Here is a 15550-nt window from a genome sequence, read left to right on the forward strand (position 1 = left end):
TGGTGTGAATGTGAGTGTGATTGAAACATAGCTAATTTGTCTTCTTTTTTCTTTTTCTAATATTTGGGAAAATGAAAAGTTGGAATTTTGGAATATATATGACGCCACTCGTTTTTCTTCTCTTTATTCTATTTTTATTTATTTATATATACTAGTATTTTTCATAATTGCTGAGATAATAATTGACGTATAATAAAAATTTATAACAAAAAGTGTTATTATTAATAAATGAAAATGATATTACTCTAACCATAATATACCAACTTTGACAAGTGAAAAAATTGTGAAATTTGTTATGTAGTTGTAGCATTGTTGTATATTAACTAGCTCATCACACACGCAAAGCGCGTGCAATATGGTTTTTTTTTTTTTAGTGGTCCTATTTTGTAAAAAAAAAAATTGTATTTTTTATTTTGAAAATCTAATTGATAAGTGGATAAAGTAATTTGAAAATTAAAAGAAAAATTTGTCCTATTTTTTAAGCAATGTTTTACTAAGAGTTAGAGTTGTATTTTTACTAGGCTGTCCTTTAGTTTTATCTCTACTTAAATATAGAGGTATTTTTGAGCTAAAAATAAGGTATCCAAACAAGAGAAACCCCTTAAATATTAGTATAGATAACATAATTTTCAGTTTGAGTTTTAACTTTTTGCATACTAAGAGTGTATTTGGATACCACTTATTTTGCTGAAATTGAAATATTATTGCTGAAAGTATTGTAGATAAAGGTAAAAGTTAGTTGAAATAGTACAATGGAGCTATGAATAGTGCTAAAAAGTGCAATGGACTCATAAATAGTAGCAAAAATAAGCTAAATAGTGAAATAATTTTAATTTTAAATAACTCAAACACACACTAAATTACCCTCACACAAATTTTTAAACTTTCTAAAATATCCCTATATTCCAGTTAAATAATTTTAAATTAAAAAATACAAACTTAAAAAAAAAACACAAACTAGTTAAAAGAGTAATTACTATTCCTAAGTTTTCGATTTTTTTCTTTATTTTCTCCATTCGTCTTAAAACTTAGAACACTATGCGTGTGTTTGGATAAGAATGAAAAATTAAAATTATTTTACTATTCAACTTATTTTTTCTATTATTCATAGACCCCACTGCACTTTTTTATACTATTTCAACTAATTTTGACTTTTATCTACAATACTTTCAGAATAAGTTTTCAATTTCAGCAAAATGAGCACTATCCATACAAACCCTATCTATCTTATTTTTAAATATTATTCTACATTACTTTACCTCTTTCTTTAAAAAACAAAATACACATGGTTATTTATATATCAATTTTAAACATTATAACACTAAACCAAAATAAATAAATAAATAAGAGTATTCTTGCACGCGCAACGTGTAATTGGATTATTAGTTTTAAATCATAAAGTTTTAAATACTATCAATTTAAATCCTAGATTTTAATGGTTTAAATTTTGAGTTTAATTGACATTCAATTTAAAACTAATGAAACCGTAAGTTTTCATTTTGAGACTTATTAAAATTTTAGAGTTTAATTTGAAACAATTAAGAAAATACAAGGTTTTAAATGTAATTTGGTGGTATTTTCTTTTTGTTTCCCCAAAGTAACTAAAATGGTATAATACTTAAAGAGGAGTGCTACATAAATCCAATTGTTGAATAACAAAATAAAAAAGCAATCCAATAAGAAGATCGATGAATGGGGGTTACTTTAAGGTGATGGGTTCTAGACCCATTATATGTAACTAATTTTTGCAGACTTTGCAATCTGCTTTATGTTTGCTAAATAAGCAAAATCTTATGTAAAGTGGAGTCAATTATCAACTACACACATTGATTATTGAATTTGAACAAGTAATCGGATTTTTTTTTTAAGGCAATTTGGGTAAAGAAGCTTTACAAGCATCATCTTCGCTAAAAGTTTTATAATTTAGTAGCATTATTTGGTTCTTTCCATTCAGACCTCCCTACTTTTGTAAGGTAAAAAATAACTGCATTATCTTTGATTTGAGTGTACATAACATGGTAGGCCTACACATTTTATTTTAGGTTATCCCATAGGAATAGAACGACTAATGTGTTGTGAATATTCTTCTTATAATTACGAGTTAAAAATACTGATTTATTCCATAATGTCTGTAACTTATCAACAGTCCAAAACACCACAATCATTGTCACAAAATCATAACAATATTAATATTATATTAGTTATAGTAAGAGAGTGAGATTCTTGGAATTCTGCGTCCAATTCAGGCATGGGTGAAGCCGAGACTATTCTGTAGGAGCTTCATTTTTTTTTTCCCCACTTCAGGGCTTTATATATGTTTCTTGTCACTGATTATCCAAAAGTATATATAACTGTCCCTATTCAAAAAAAAAAAAAAAATCCCCTTTCCTAAGGAACACCCCATGAGTCATGACCCAACACAGTGAAAGAACTCATGGAGCACTACATAATAATAATGTAATGTTCTTAGCTACCTTTCCCCACATAAGAATGAATTAAAGGACCAAAAAAAAAAACATATATATAAACGAAAGCATTTAAGTATTTATTCTCTAAAACTTCACTTTCTGCACTTATATTGGTACACAATCAATGAAAAATATCCATGTTCAAAGAGTTTGGATTTTACCATTCAAAGCTTAGAATTGGATGGCACATGGAACATTGAAATGCAATAATATACCATAAACAGATCATAGAATACATAACAGCTAGCTCTCATTTGGAGCAGGCATTATCCGAAGCCTTTCCTCAGAGGCTAGATTACCCCCAGAAATCCTCTCTTCTGCTAGCAGAGATTGTAAGTCACTACCATTTGCCAGGCTGTTGAACTCAACAGCTTTGGATGGCAATGCTGGGTACCGTCGTTGGCAAAAGGTCATCAATCTTTTCACTGATTGCAAGTACTTCCTAGTTGTCTCGTCATTCATAATGTGGGCCACGCTATTGGTGTAGATCTTCTCACGGGCAGAACGTTCATGGATACCAACCATAGTGACACCAATAGGCCAAGGTGCATTTCCAATGGCAAGCCTAATATAATGGTCCATTCCAGCTAAGTAGTCTCGCTTCAAGCAGCATTCAACCACCAACATCAATGCTTGGCGAATATCATCAGGAAGAACCTATAAAGAGAATTAACATGAGCCCAATAAAGTGTGCTTTATACAAAAGAAAGCAACAATAGTCAACACCAAATCTAACCAGAAATTTTAAAGAAAAGAAAAGGATTTATGTGTTTGTTTGTATGTATATATAAATGTACATGCACAGCATCATGTGGATATCCTCTCAAACATAGTGAAAATTGGAAATACATACAGCATTTTATAATCAGTTGTGACTTGTGAGAGGTGATCCATGTAGGCTTCAAGGTATGGAACTTGGAACTTGTTTCAAAGTAAAATCAACAAGGAAAGACAACTGACAACAAATTTAGCTGTTGTGAGTCCCGCAGCCTAAGATCAGGTCTTAAAGGGATTGACAGGATTACATTAGATTTTAGGTTAAAAAATTCCTAAGTACTCAAAGAGAGACAGAGAGAGAGGTTTACGCACTGAAATGGTTTTCCAGCAAGGCCTCGATAAAAAGGCCTTCTAAATGCTAGACTCATGAGGTAAAGTTCAGTCACAACTCAAAAGTTTCAGGCTTTCTATCACAGGGGGCTTGAAATAGATATCTATGAGCAGAAAGGGACATCTCTGACAACCTATACACCACATTTAGACTAAGAGAGAAAATAAAACAGGCACCAATTCCTCCAAGCATATGAAGTTGAAAATTGCAGCAATCACACATTATAGGGAAGCCAAGACACCAGATGGGAAGATGTGAAGAAGATCAGTTCTTGAATATTTAACGAAGCCCCTGGTCCTGATGGCTTCACCATGGCTTTCTTTCAGAAATGTTGGAGTGTCGTGGAAAATGATGTAATGGATTTTTTTGACAATTTTCATCGCCACTCTATGTTTGAATGGTCTTTGAATGCTTCGTTCCTCACTTTAATTCCTAAGAAGTGTAATACCGTTAACATTAAAGACTTTCGCCCCATAAGTTTGGTGGGTAGTGTGTATAAGCTGCTGTCCAAGGTGTTGGCTAATAGGTTAAGGGTAGTTTTGGATAATCTCATATCTGAGACTCAAAATTCGTTTGTTGGCGGAAGATAGATTCTGGATTCAGTGCTTATTGCAAATGAATGCTTGGCTAGTAGGTTGAAGAGCAGAATTCCGGGTGTGGCCTGCAAGTTGGATATTGAAAAAGTTTATGACCATGTAAACTAGGAGGCCTTGTTTTATTTGTTGGGCCGGATAGGTTTTAGGTCAAAATGGAGGGAGTGGATTAAGGCATGTGTTTCATCTATCCGTTTTTCAATCCTAGTAAATGGATCCCCTGAAGGTTTTTTTGGAAGCTCTCGTGGGTTGAGACAAGGGGACCCTTTATCCCTGCTGTTGTTTCTTTTGATAATGGAGGTTTTAAGTAGACTCTTGAAAAAGATAGAGAAGTGTAATCTTATTCGGGGTTTTCATGTGGGAGCTATGAACTCTGCTGGGGTGAGTATTTCTCATTTGTTATTTGCTGATGACACTATCTTATTTTGTGATGCCTCTAGGGAACAGCTACTGTCCATAAGGTTGGTGTTGTCTTGTTTTCACGCATATACGGGTTTGAAGGTCAATGTAGGGAAAAGCGAGATTGTCCATGTTGGGGAGGTGAATAATCTAGATGCTTTGGCTAATGTTCTTCATTGTAGAGTGGGCAGTTTGCCTCTGAAATATTTGGGGATGCCATTAGGAACTACTTTTATTTTTTTTTTGATAAGTAAGAAGAGAATATTATTAATAAAATAAAAGCAAGAGAAACACAAAGAGTTCATGGTAGTGAACAAAGGAAAAATGAACAAAAAGACAAAAGCAGCCCCTAATCTATTCTAAGAGATGTAAGAAATTTCATAAGGGTAGAACAATCCAAGAAACCCCAACAACGAGACCAATCAAAGAGGGTCCGCTGGCACAACTGTAATAACTGAACCACAGTTTTCCCCTCATTCTCAAAAGACCGCCGATTCCGTTCAGTCTAAATAATCCACATTAAGCAGCCTGGAACCAAATCCCAAATATCAGAGCTATGCTTCCCAAGACAGCCTCGATTTGGAATTCTATTTTGGAGAAGATGGAGAAGAAGCTTTCAGGGTGGAAGCATCTCTATTATGTAAGGGTCGTAGGCTCATGTTACCTAAGAGTACCCTCTCAAGTCTCCCTACGTACTTTTTATCTCTTTTTACTATTCATAAAGTTGTGGCAGCTAGATTGGAAAGTATTCAGAAGAATTTCCTTTGGGGGTCTTCTGAAGGGTGCTTCAAATATCCTTTGGTGGCATGGGATAAGGTGTGCTAACCCGTTGAGATGGGTGGTTTGGGGATAAGAAAGGTGGTGCCGTTTAATCAAGCTCTATTAGGAAAATGGCTGTGGAGATATGGCCATGAAGTTACCCATCTACGGCGGCGTGTTATCTCCTCAAAATATGGCAAGGGTCAAGGGGGGTGGAGCACTAATGTTTGCAGGAGGTCCCATGGGTGTGGCCTATGGAGAAGCATTAATGAAGGATGGGAGAGTTTTTCTAAGCATCTGTCTTTTGTAGTGGAGGAAGGCACTCATATCTGCTTTTGGCATGATAGGTGGATTGGTGACGCTACTCTAAAAGATCTCTATCCTGAGCTCTATGTATGTTCAGCGGTCAAGGATGCTTATATCTCTGAGGTTGTGTGGATTCCAGAAGGGGAACTGTTAGAGTGTGAAATTTAACGTTTTATAGAGCTTTTCAAAATTGGAAGTTGGCTACATCGTATTCTCTACTTCAGCTTATCCAAATTTGTATTCCTCAGGGTAATAAGAGAGATACCCTTTACTGGCGGCTTAAAAGGGATGGTAAGTTTGACACTCGGTCTTACTACCTTGCAATTCGGGATGCTTCGAATTCTTTATTTCCTTGGAAGGGGATTTGGAAACCAAAGATTCCTAAGCGTGTGGCGTTCTTTCTGTGGTCTGCTGCTCATAGTCAGATCCTCACTTTGGATAACCTAATGCTTAAGGGTCGCCCTTTGGCTAATAGGTGTTGTATGTGTTGCTATGACGGAGAATCGGTTAACCACCTTCTTCTTCATTGTCCTGTTACCCATTCCCTATGGACTTTTATGCTTCAAGCCTTTGGTATTCTTTGGGTTATGCCAAGATCGGTGGCGGGTTTGTTATCTTGCTGGCATCAGTGGCATGGGAAGCATAACGCGGACATTTGGAACTTGGTTCCACGGTGCTTAATGTGGATTGTGTGGTTGGAACGAAATCATCGATCCTTTGAGGACAAAGAGAAGACGTTGGTTGAGTTAAAGCTTTTATGCCATCGTAGTCTTTTGGAGTGGTCTCATTGTTGGGGTTTTACAAATTGTTCTTCTCTCTCTGAGTTTTTGTCCTCCCTTAACTTAGTTTCCTGAATACCTCGGTTTAGTGTTCTGTTTTTTCCTTTTTTTTTTCTTGTTGTTCATCATCATGAACTTCCTGTATTTCTTTTTTCTATCATTTATAAAAGTTCTCTGATTACCTATCAAAAAAAAAAAATACTAGATGAAACTTAAATGCTTCAATCATCCCACCCCATATGAAGTTCCATTGGAGCTTCTCAATCCTATTTGCTACATTAATAGGAATAGTGAATGAAGCAAGGTTGTCGATAGATAAACTACATAAGGTGCTCTTATAGAGCATGAGGCCTTCCGGCCTCAGATAAAATTTCTTCCATCTAGTTAATTTCCTTTCCATCCTTTCTAACAAAATTCCATAGTACACTAATCCTTGAAGGAGCTTCCATAGGCATTCCAAGGAATTTCATGGGTAGTATACCACATCAAGCCAGACAGCTTCTCTACCTCTTCAACCACACTATCTTATTTTGTGATGCCTCTAGGGAACAGCTGCTGTCCATAAGGTTGGTGTTGTCTTGTTTTCAGGCTTTTATGGGTTTGAAGGTCAATGTAAGTAAAAGTGAGATTGTCCCTGTTGGGGAGGTGAATAATCTAGATACTTTGGCTAATATTCTTCAGTGTAGAGTGGGCAGTCTTCCTATGAAATATTTGGGGATGCCTCTGGGATCTTCCTTTAAGACAACCTCGATCTGGAATCCTATTTTAGAGAAAATGGAAAAGAAGCTTTCTGGGTGCAAGCGTCTATATTTATCTAAGGGTGGTAGGCTCATGTTGATTAAGAGTACTCTCTCAAGTCTCCCAATGTATTTCCTTTCTCTTTTTACTATTCCTAAAGCTGTGGCGGCTAGATTGGAAAGTATTCAGAGGAATTTCCTTTGGGGGTCTTCTGAGGGGTGTTTCAAATATCCTTTGGTGGCTTGGAAGAAGGTGTGCCTTCCTACTGAGATGGGTGGGTTGGGGATAAGAAGGGTGGTGCCGTTTAATCAAGCTCTCCTAGGGAAATGGCTGTGGAGATATGGTCATGAAGTAACGCACCTTTGGCGGCGAGTTATCTCCAACAAATATGGGGAGGGTCAAGGGGGGTGGAGGACTAAAGTTTGCAGGAGGTCTCACGGGTGTGGCCTATGGAGAAGCATTAATGAAGGGTGGGAGAGTTTCTCTAAGCATTTGTCTTTCGTAGTGAGTGAAGGCACTCGTATCCGCTTCTGGCATGATAGGTGGATTGGTGATAACACTCTAAAAAATCTATCCTGAGCTCTATGTGTGTTCAGCGGTTAAAGATGCTTGTATCTCTGAGGTTTTGTGGACTCCAAAAGGGGGTACTGTTAGAGTGTGAAATTTAAGGTTTTATAGAGCCTTTGAAGATTGGGAGTTGGCTGCTTCGTATTCTCTCCTTCAGCTTATCCAAACTCGTATTCCTCAAGGTAATAGGAGGGATACTCTTCTCTGGTGGCTAAAAGGGGATGGTAAGTTTGACACTCGGTCTTACTACCTTGCGTTTCGGGGTGCCTCGAATTCCTTGTTTCCTTGGAAGGGTGTTTGGAAACCAAAGATTCCTAAGCGCGTAGCGTTCTTTCTGTGGACTGCCGCTCATGGTCGGATCCTTACTTTGGATAATCTAATGCTAAAGGGCCGCCCTTTAGCTAATAGGTGTTGTATGTGTTGTGATGGGGAGTCGGTTAATCACCTTCTTCTTCATTGTCCTGTTACCCACTCCCTTTGGTATTCTATGCTTCAGGCCTTTAGTATTCTTTGGGTGATGCCATATTCGGTGGCGGGTTTGTTATCTTGCTGGCATCAGTGGTATGGAAAACACAACTCGGACATTTGGAACTTGGTTCCGGGGTGCTTAATGTGGATTGTGTGGTTAGAACGAAATCGTCAATCCTTTGAGGACAAAGAGAAGACATTGGATGAGTTAAAACTTTTATGCTATCATAGTCTTTTTGAGTGGTCTCAGTGTTGGGGTTTCACTGATCGCTCTTCTCTCTCTGAGTTTTTGTCCTCCCTTAGCTTAGTTTCTTGAGTTCTCTATGTTTGTTGAGCTGTTTGTTCCTTTTTCTGCTTCTTGTTCATCATCATGAACTTCTTATATTCCTCTTTTTTCTATCTTTTATAAAAATTTCCTGATTATCTATCAAAAAAAAAAAAACAGTAGTACCTGTCTTTTAGGCACAAAAGTAATAAAGGAAGCATTCAAGGACTTCTCAAAGCTGCCAAAGTCATGAGATTCCTATTAAAAGGATTCCAAAATATCCTTCTCCAGTCTCCCCTAGGTCCCAACAATGCTATAAAATGTCATCATAAAAGTCCGTCAAACTCAAAGCCTATCAACAAACTGATCGGCACTTAATAAACCTTCAACACTGAAGTAAACCCAAGCAACTAATGATTCCACACACATCTATTTGGTTCATACAGTAAAGGGTCTAAGATGGGGTTGAAAATGAATTGATCAACAAATCACACTCCTTTCTATACAATATAACAAAATAACAAGCCTCTCCATTTGTTTATATATATATATATATATATATATATATATATATATAATAAAGTTACAAACGCCCAATGAGCCTGGAACCCAACACGGGATCACAAGTCAAATAGTTTTACGACCCTAGTTCTCAATAATACTTCAATTCACATATTCATAAGCTACTCATACTAAAAAAGCAAGTGAATCAATAAAAATTTAACAATGGCAACTAACAGAACCAAACAAAATCCAAGGTTGGAAATATCATTCAAAAGCACTCACCTTCTTCCTGCAAAACTTGAACAGCGGATTCAAATACCGAGCACACTGCTTAAAAGTGGCCACCATAGACTTCCCCTTGGCGGTCCGCTTCTCGGCCTCGCCCATCTCATCCAATTCCTGGCGCCACTCAGTCAATAGCCTCTTAAAGAACACCAGAATCTTATCCTCCTCACACAATTCATCGAAATTTGCCTTCATTCGCTTCAAATCCTTATCGTTATCGACACCGCCGTCAGAGCCGCCCTCTCCGCCGCTCAATTCATCTTCTCCTCCACCTCCGTCTTTATCCTCCGTTTTCTCCTCCTCTCCTTTCTGCCTCTTCCTCTCGCTCATCATCCCACTCCTCTGCCGCTTCCTCAGCTCCACAATATCGCGAAGAAAGTCATTCGTCTGTCCTTCAGTCATATCACTATCGACCTCGAAGAGACCGTTTTTAAGCACGTACTTCAACCGGTCGAGCCGAGCCGTATCGTCCTCGCCGAAGAGAGTGATCGGTTGCTTGAGGAAACGGAGGCGGCGGATCACTTCTTGTCGAGGGAGAACGAGGTTATCGATGTTTTGTTCGTCGGTGAGGGATGACGTGGCGGCGGCGGCTGTGGAGTCGGTTGTGGAGGATGTGTTGGCGGTGGCGGAGGCGTTGGTAGTGGTGGTTGAAGAAGAGGATTGGCGGTTAGATTTGGCTTGGAGTTCGAGTTTCTCTTGGTCGAGAAGCTTCTGGATTTGTTTCTGTTCGAGCTCGGAGCGCTTGAAGAATTTACGGCCGCCTGTGTCTTCTTTCAGAGATTGTTTCTTCTTCAGGATCTCTTGCTTCAGTAGCTCCATCTCCGTTCTCTCTCTCTCTCTCTCTCTCTCGCTAGGGCTTTGTTTCCACTTTCCAGGAAGAAAAAAATACCTCTGAAATAATTGGGCTTTTTTATTTTTTGGTGCTAAATAATGCTTTTTTCTTAATTATTTTACACACACACAAACCAAAAAAAAAAAAATTTGTAAGTTACTGTGTTACCCGCTGATGTGGAAATGATGACGTGGCATTTTAGAAATATTCATCCCATTGCCATTAGTACTCGACTATGTTTTTTTTTTTCATAGAAATAATTACATACAAAATTCTAATATATATATATATATATATTTAAATCACATTAGTAAGGACCCAATAAAAACCAAAAGAATTATTACTTGATGATGAATACCAAAATCACAAATCTTTTTTTTTCATTGTCAAAGAAAAGAGAGAGAAAGCTGCATTGTTTACGTTGGCAAATATTTTAATTTGTTCTTCAATGCAGTCCACTCTTTATCTTAAACATTAATATTTCCTGTACACGATTCATTTTAAAGCTTACCTCTTAGAAACAACACACAAATCCTGTATGTATACGAAGCGCAAGTAGTTTCCAAGCTCAAAATCAAAATATCCCAGTTAAATTTTTGTTTTCAGGCAACAAACACAGTTAGATGTAACCACTTCTGCCCCAAAAGTTTTGCTTAAGCCCTATGACCAAAACTGAAGCTTAAGTAGGCAACTCGTTTTATAGCTAGTTTTTGCTGGGTAAATTTAGGGGTGGTTGTATGTCGGGTTTCGAACTATGCTCGATTATGTTGCAATGAGTTTAAATTAGGTTGGTTTGTTAAACGGGTAAAAAAATAACACTATGAATGGACCAAGTTGTCTATAAATGGTTTGTTTAGGCTTGACTATTCAACGAGTCAAACTCAAATATAATAATATGTTTGTTAATAAGTACATAAACACGTGACTTGATATGATAATATGTTAGTTAATAAGTTCATGCGAGTTTATAATAAGTTCAAACTATTTTCTATAAATGAACTTACACGTGCTCGATTTTATAATATGTTTGTTAATAAGTTCATGCGAGTTCGTGTTGCATTACCCATCTCTAAACTGATTCGACGAGGGAGTTTCTGGTGAGTTCAGAAGGCCAACGCACGTGGTGTACTTTTAAATATGAGAGATTACCGATTTTCTGCCATTACTGTGGTATCCTTAGGCATGACTTGAGACATTGTGCAACTCATTTTGCGGCGGCTAAAAAAGACGGTGAAGTGCAATGCCAATATGGGGATTGGCTACGCGCTTCAAGTGGGCATCCACGCTCACCAACTAAAAGTGGCAAGGCAAAACCACCAAGAACAACTAATGGAGGAAGTGATGTGGAGAGTTTAGATGAAAAAAGGGAAACCGGTGCACCACGAGAGCGGAGAAAATCACCGGCGGCAGCGGAAGGAAACCAAGGAAACACATTGAATGTGGGAAATAATGGCAGCAACGAAATTTTAGGGTCTATCTCGGATATTCAGCTTAACAGCTCCCTTATTCTCGAAGATACGATGTCATACAAGGAAAGTGCTCCACAAAAGGAAATGAGAAACGGTTTCAGCTTTTCAAATTCAAAAACCGGGCTTGATCACGTGCCTACTAATACTGATCAGGTGCAAGATAATGATGGGCCGGTCATACCAAAAGCAAAGCCCAAATGGAGCAGGATAGTTCGCATGGAAGATGGGCCAAAAACTGAAAACTATAGCAGCCCATTAGTACAACTCGGCAAAAGAAGGGTTCTAAATGGTGACAGAGAAGAGGAAACTTACGAAAGACCAGAAAACAACACAAAACAGGGAGGGTGCGGCGTTGAAGGATGTGTGTAACGATGAAGAATCGGCAGGGGTGGCTGGCCACCCTTGCTGGAAGCAATGAAAATTTTAAGTTGGAACTGCCAAGGGCTTGGGAACCCTTGGACAGTTCGAAATCTCCACAAGCTTGTGGAGGACGAAGCTCCCATGGTGTGCTTTCTGATGGAGACCAGATTAGACAAGGAAGGTTTGGAAAAAATTTGTGGAGACTTGCCTTTTCCTAACAAGATTGTAGTCAAGCAACCAAACTCAAGTGGTGGATTAGCGCTAATGTGGAAGCGAGAGGCGCGAATGGAGCTAATCAACTTCACGGCAAACCATATTTTGATGAAGGTCAGGGAGGATGATGGACAAGATTGGTTCTTCACCGATTTCTACGGATGGCCTGAAACCAGCTAACGTGGTAAGTCTTGGGAGTTACTCAAAAATCTGAAATCTTTTGTGAATGGACCGTGGGTATGTGTGGGCGATTTTAATGCCATTTTAAGTTCAACGGAGAAGCTTAGCCGAACACCACCACAACAAAGAATTATGGATGATTTTCGTGAAGCTTTGGAGATGACCAATTTGATGGATTTGGGTTTTAAAGGATATCCATACACTTGGAATAATAGAAGACCAGTGGTAGCAAATACTAAGGAGAGACTTGATAGGGCAGTGAGCAATGCCGCGTGGAGACACAGGTTTCCTCTATCAACGGTCACACACTTGTCAACCCATACCTCGGATCATATCCCAATAATTCTCCATAAAAAGTCAGTTGGGAAGTGGCGAGCAAAAGGAAGCCATGGATTCAAATTCGAAGAGTCCTGGTTACTTTGGAAGGATTGTGAAGAGGTGGTTAAAGCGGCTTGGGAGAAAGGGAACTATGAGGCAACGGCTTTGAAGACAGCAAAGCAGAAAATTGCTGCGTGTGGAGCCGACTTGTTGGCGTGGGGAGCATCCAAAACCCATCCGGATACAGAGGAGGTCAAAAGGCTTCAAAAAAAGATTAAGGAGCTGAACTGTGCAGATTATACGGAAGAGAAGAAGATGGAATTTTTAGAAACTAGCAAGAAATTGGATGAATTGTTACGTAAACAGGAGATTTACTGGGAGCAAAGATCTCGAATTCAATGGATGAAACATGGCGATAGGAATACTAAATTCTTCCATTCAAAAGCATCACAGAGGAGAAAGTGGAATTACATACAGAGATTAAAGGACACTAATAACAATTGGGTTGATGATATTCAGGATATTGCAGGGGTGGCAACTAGCTACTTCCAAAATATGTTCAAGGCAGGTACATGTGATCAGATGGATGAGTGTTTAAATACGGTCCCACACAAAATCACAACAGAGATGCATCAATTGTTGACCAGTGCATATAGTGAGGATGAAATCAAAGCAGCGGTTTTCCAAAAGGGACCAACAAAGGCTCCTGGACCTGATAGTATGAATGCTCTCTTTTACCAAAAATTTTGGCACATTGTTGGTGATAATGTTACTGCTGCTGTTTTAGACTTTCTAAACTCTGGTAACATGGTACCTGAAATTAATTATACCCATATTGTGTTTATTCCAAAAGTCAAGACCCCTAAAAAAATGGCTAATTTTTGTCCTATTAGTCTCTGTAATGTCATATACAAAATAATCTCTAAAGTGTTAGCTAATAGAATGAAGCAGATACTGCCCCAGCTAATATCACCTACTCAAAGTGCCTTTGTACCTGGTTGTTTAATTACAGACAATGTTTTGGTGGCATATGAAACTCTACATACTATGCATTGTAAAAAAAAGGGCAAAACAGGTTCTCTAGCTCTGAAATTGGATATTAGTAAAGCCTATGATCGAGTTGAATGGGCTTTTCTCCAAGGAATCATGCATAAAATGGGCTTCCCACTCATTTGGATTGATCGGGTGATGACTTGTGTATCCTCATCTTCCTTTTCTGTTCTGATTAATGGCAAGCCTTATGGTATGATTAATCCCTCTAGAGGTCTTTGTCAAGGAAACCCTCTATCACCTTACTTGTTCCTTTTATGTGCAGAAGGTTTCACATCCTTACTTGCAAAGGCAGAAAACGAAGGAAAAATTCATGGAGTCTCTATATGCAGGAGAGCACCAACAATCTCCCACTTGCTTTTTGCAGACGACTCATTACTATTCTGCAAAGCATCAAAGAACGAGGTGCAAGTGGTAAATGAGATATTGAGGGAATATGCAAACGCCTCAGGCCAATGCATTAATATGGAAAAGTCATCTGTGTTTTATAGCAGTTATACCCCAAGGCGGATGAAGGAATGGACTAAAGAGATGTTGGGGGTGGAGGAGGTGGAGCGCTTTGAAAATTATTTGGGATTGCCCACTTTGATTGGTAGAGCAAAATACCAATCCTTCTCTTACCTCAAAGATAGGGTGTGGAAAAAACTTCAAGGATGGAAGGGCAAGTTATTAACCAGAGTAAGAAAAGAAGTCTTGATCAAAGCGGTGGCTCAGTCAATTCCTACCTATTCAATGGGAGTCTTTCTTTTACCAACAAGACTATGTGATGAGCTTAATGCATTATGTGCTAAGTTCTGGTGGGGGCAGATGGGGGAGGAGAGAAAGATTCATTGGAAAAGTTGGAGTACACTAACTCAAGCCAAAAAGGTGGGAGGCATGGGCTTTAGAGATTTGAGACCTTTTAATCTTGCTATGTTAGCCAAACAAGGATGGAGGTTCTTGCACAATCAGGAGTCACTTGTGTACAGGTGCTTTAAAGCTCGTTATTTCCCGCGTTGTTCCTTTTTGGATGTTGCTAACTCACCAAACAGCTCATATGTGTGGAAGAGTATATTGGCTGGTTAATTGGTGCTGAAAAAAGGCTGTTGTTGGAAGGTGGGTGATGGAGCATCCATACGTCCTTTGTGGGATAAATAGATTCCTAATCACCCTTCAAATATGGTTCTCTTTCGACCAATTGAGGAGCAATGGGAATGGAGAGTAGCGGACCTCATTGATCCATTCTCAAGGTGTTGGGATAGGGAAAATGTGCCGCGAAATTTTCATAAGGAGGATGCAGAGGCTATTCTAAGAATCCCTTTGAGCCGAAGGCACATTCAGGACTTGGTAATATGGCTGTATACTCAGGATGGGAAATACACAGTTAAATCAGGTTATCATGTGGCATTTGAAATTTTAAATGCTGAAAAGAATTGGGCAGAAAGTTCTAGTAGCCCATTGAGCAATAAGGTTTGGGGGAGGATATGGAAGCTTAGGATTCCAAACAAGATTAAGGTTTTTGCGTGGAGGGTTGGACTGAATATCTTACCTACACGGGATAATCTGTATAGGCGCAAAATAATGGATGATAACACTTGTGAGTTGTGCAGGTCTGATTCGGAATCGGGGATTCGTGCACTATGGGAGTGTGGCGTTGCACGTGACATATGGGTAAGTAGTGTGGTGCTGCAGAAGTTTATTGGGGGACAACAAGATGTCTTCCAGCTGCTTGAAGAGCTGCTGGTACGACTGGAGGTGGAGGAACTTGAATTGTTCTGGTTCAAGCTTGGCTCATTTGCAACCAAAGAAATTCAATAACACATGGAGGAGTTTTGCAAACACCGACACTGCTGAACAAAAGGGCAGAAGACTTCTTAGCTGAATTTCGCCAAGCACATGAACATTTGGGA

The 15550-nt window shown here is 38.7% G+C and overlaps 1 protein-coding gene across 1 annotated transcript; it reads right to left on the bottom strand.

Moving 5' to 3' along the window:
• Nucleotides 1-2524: 2524 nt before the first annotated feature.
• On the bottom strand, nt 2525-10182 carry LOC142613404 (uncharacterized). The gene is made up of 2 exons (XM_075785761.1): nt 9237-10182; nt 2525-3125 (listed from the first exon to the last, which is right to left on the bottom strand). Exons 1-2 carry the CDS (start codon nt 10056-10058, stop codon nt 2712-2714), a joined length of 1236 nt encoding a protein of 411 aa, XP_075641876.1. The 5' UTR covers nt 10059-10182; the 3' UTR covers nt 2525-2711.
• Between the last annotated feature and the right edge of the window lie 5368 nt (nt 10183-15550).

This window comes from Castanea sativa, chromosome 10 (genome assembly GCF_040712315.1).
Source record: "Castanea sativa cultivar Marrone di Chiusa Pesio chromosome 10, ASM4071231v1".
Lineage (NCBI taxonomy): Eukaryota > Viridiplantae > Streptophyta > Magnoliopsida > Fagales > Fagaceae > Castanea > Castanea sativa.